This window comes from Euprymna scolopes, chromosome 46, assembly GCF_053919585.1.
Source record: "Euprymna scolopes isolate OS-2025 chromosome 46, ASM5391958v1, whole genome shotgun sequence".
Classification (NCBI taxonomy): domain Eukaryota; kingdom Metazoa; phylum Mollusca; class Cephalopoda; order Sepiida; family Sepiolidae; genus Euprymna; species Euprymna scolopes.
Window position 1 is genome coordinate 165,021,781 of NC_136527.1, and position 3,977 is coordinate 165,025,757.

The following is a 3,977-nucleotide window of genomic DNA, read 5'->3' on the forward strand; positions in this document are numbered from 1 at the left end:
TAAAAGATATTCATCATATTTATGATTGTATCAATATAAACGATATTTATCATAGTAATGACTGTATCAATATAAAAGATATTCATCATAGTTATGATTGTATCAATATAAAATATATTCATTATAGTTATGATTGTATCAATATAAAATATATTCATTATAGTTATGATTGTATCAATATAAAATATATTCACCATAGTTATGATTGTGTCAATATAAAATATATTCATTATAGTTATGATTGTATCAATATAAAATATATTCATAATAGTGTATCAATATAAAAGCGAAACCTTTAAGTGATTTTTATGAAGAAGACACATGAATGTGAATATTTAAAAATATTTTAAGATAAATCACGTAAAAATAAATATTGACAATATTTTTTTCAGATGTTCCTGCTTGAACGCTTGTGTGGAATCTGAACGAGCCATTGTTTAATACTTGCTACAGCGAAAATAATACATTTTTGGGAAGGAGATTTAAACTGACATCTGTTTCAAAATTATCAAATCTGCAGAAAAAAATCTTAATACTCTGCAATAAACAGTGTTAAACAACAACAAAAATATTTCAGATTCTAAAAAATCTGTATAATCGCTCACATATATATATATATATCTTGCTATACTTGTTTCTCAAAAGCATAATTACTTTAACATACAACTATACATCAAATATAAATAATATTTTGTTTGGTATGTGACATATTATGAGTCATACAAGAGAAACCCCATATTCTTGTACAATATGGGGATCTATATTTTCTAAAAAAGGAAATTTAATGCGACATATGATTAACCATGCTGAGGCCACACCATATTCTTATGAAATGTGTGACTGTTTGTCATGAGAAAAAGAAGTTTTCAAGACATACGAAGACTCACACTGGGGGAAAACAATATTCTGGCGAACAATGCAAACCTTCTTGTTCTACAAAATCAAATTTAGAGGAACTTAAAATAACTCACACTGGCGAAAAGTCATATTCTAGTGAATTATGCGATTATTCATGTTCTAGAAAATCATCCCTAGCAAGACATATGAAAACTCACACTAAGAAGAAACCATATTCCTGTGCTCAATGCAAATATTCAAGTTCTCGTAAAGAAAGTCTTATGAAACATATAAGAACTCACACAAACGAAAAGCCATATTCTTGTCAACAATGTGGATATTCTTGTTCTGTTCAATCAAATTTAGTCAGACATATAAGAACTCACACAAACAAAAAGCCATATTCTTGTGGACAATGTAAATATTCTTGTTCTGATCAATCAAGTTTAGTGAGACATATTCGAATTCACAATGGTGAAAAACCATGTTCCTGTGAACAATGTGGATATTCATGTTCTGTTCAATCAGATTTCGTGAAGCATGTTCGAATCCACACTGGTGAAAAGCCATATTCTTGTGAACAATGTGGAAGTTCGTTTTCTCAAAAATCAAATTTAATTACACATATAAGAACTCACACTGATGAAAAGCCATATTTTTGTAAACAATGTGGGAAGTCGTTTCTTCGAAAAGCACATTTATTGGACCATATGAAAACTCACAGTGGACAAAAACCATATTGCTGTGAACAATGTGGATATTCATGTTCTGTTCAATCAGATTTCGTGAAGCATGTTCGAATCCACACTGGTGAAAAGCCATATTCTTGTGAACAATGTGGAAGTTCGTTTTCTCAAAAATCAAGTTTAATTAGACACATAAGAACTCACACTGGTGAAAAGCCATATTTTTGTAAACAATGTGGGAAGTCGTTTTCCCGAAAAGCACATTTATTGGACCATATGAAAATTCACAGTGGACAAAAACCATATTCCTGTGAACAATGTGGATATTCTATTTCTGTTAAATCAGATTTCGTGAAGCATGTTCGAAGCCACACTGGTGTAAAGCCATATGTTTGTGAACAATGTGGACGTTCGTTCTCTAGAAAATCAAATTTAATTAGACATATAAGAACTCACACTGGTGAAAAGCCATATTTTTGTAAACAATGTGGGAAGTCGTTTTCTCAAAAAGCACATTTATTGGACCATATGAAAATTCACATGGGGGAAAAACCATATTCCTGTGAAATATGTGAATATTCTTGTTCTAAAAAATCAAATTTAATAAGACATATGAAAACTCACAGTAGAGAAAAACCATATTCGTGTGAACAATGTGAATTTACAAGTGCTCATGAACACAGTCTAATGAAACATATTAAAAAACACATTGAAGTGTAAAAAACATAATATATGAATACTCAAGTTTTAAGACACAAAATCATGCGCCACACATATTTTTCTGACTATGTTTGTCATGAAAAACACAAGTTGACAAGACCTATGAAGTCTCACACTAGTGAAAAGGGTAAAAACCATATTCTCGCGAACAATGTAAACATTCATTTTCTCAACAATTAACTTAAGTTGCACATATGAAAACACACACTGGCGAAACAAACACCAGGGGAGTTAAAGAGGAAACATGAAGGCTAAACCATATAACCCAGACTGGAAACGAAAACTCCAGCAGAAAATAGACAGACTCCGAAAGGAAACTGCCCAGATATATACATTCCTATCCTGTGAAACCCCAGGCCAAGAAACTAAATAAGAAGGTGAATAAGTTGAAAATTTATTATTCCCCCCAAGACCAACCAAAGCTAAGATGGCAGCACAACAAGCTGAGATAAAAGGTTTAGCTGCACAAATAAAAAATAAAACAAAAAACTTGGAAGCAAAAAGGATAAACAAACTTTTTGCAACAAATCCAGGAATTATCTATAGGAGCCTCGTTAAAAAGAAATAAAGGTGAGCTCCCCACCAACACAAGAAGATGAAAACTTCTGGCGGCCACTCTATAAGGACACTAAAGTACATAAAGAAAACAACTGCATAAATACCATCAAAGAGGAGAACAAGGAGAAAGAAAAGATGCCAGCTCTAAAAATTACCAAGGAGGCTGTCTGCAGGAAGGTAGATCAATGCAGTAATTTCAAGACACCAGGAATAGACCAAATAACAAATTTCTGGCTGTGGAAAACTGAGCGCAGTTCATCATTCCTATGCTAAGGCATTCAATAGAATCATCAGTGGAGATGAAGAGCCGCCTGAGTGGCTTACTGTAGGCAGTACATCACTTATTCCCAAAAAATGAGGACACCCACATGGCTTGCAAATATAGATCAATCTGCTGCCACACTACAACTTACAAGCTCCTAACAGGGATAATCGCTGATACGACTATCACTGATACGGTGATTACCTTGAAAGTGAGCAGAGGGGGTGTACGAGCAAAAAGCTTGGCACAAAAGACCAACTCCTTGTAAACAGAACCATATTAGAAGACTGCAGAAGAAGACAGAGAAATCTGTCAATGGCCGTGATTGATTACAAAAAGGCATTTGACAGTATACCTTATCTCTGGATACTTTTCTGTTTGGAGTTGTACAATGTACACATTGATATTACATCATTCCTTCAAAAAAAATGGTCAGACGGTGCACATCAATTACATTACAGCACACGGAAAGAAGGATACAGACCCCAAACATAAAGATCAAGCGAGGAATATTCCACGGAAGACAGACTCTCACCGCTCCTTTACTACCTCACAATAGATCCACAAAGTAAGCTATTTAAGCGATCTAATGTTGGATACAATCTTAGCATGTGAAGAAAGAAGGAAGAAAATAAAAGAGTAAACCATTTACTCTTTATGGACGACTTGAAACTCTATGCGGAATTCGAGAAACAACTTGTCTCTCTGATAGGCATTGTTAAAAATTATACAGAGGACATCTGCATGGAGTTTGGATTCGACAAATGCGCTAAGTGCACCATAAAGACAGGAAGAAAGACAGAATCAGAACATTATAATCTTGACAATGGCTCTATTGAAGACCTTGAAGAGGATGCTGTCTATAAATACCTGGGAGTGAAGAAGAATGAGACACTTGAACATGAAAAGATGAG

General features: G+C 33.7%; 1 protein-coding gene across 1 annotated transcript; it reads left to right on the plus strand.

Annotated features, from left to right (window-relative positions):
• Positions 1-429: 429 nt before the first annotated feature.
• LOC145270993 (uncharacterized) lies at positions 430-2,845 on the plus strand. Its single transcript, XM_080126559.1, has one exon. It carries the CDS (start codon positions 804-806, stop codon positions 2,241-2,243), a length of 1,440 nt encoding a protein of 479 aa, XP_079982685.1. The 5' UTR covers positions 430-803; the 3' UTR covers positions 2,244-2,845.
• The last annotated feature ends 1,132 nt before the right edge of the window (positions 2,846-3,977 follow it).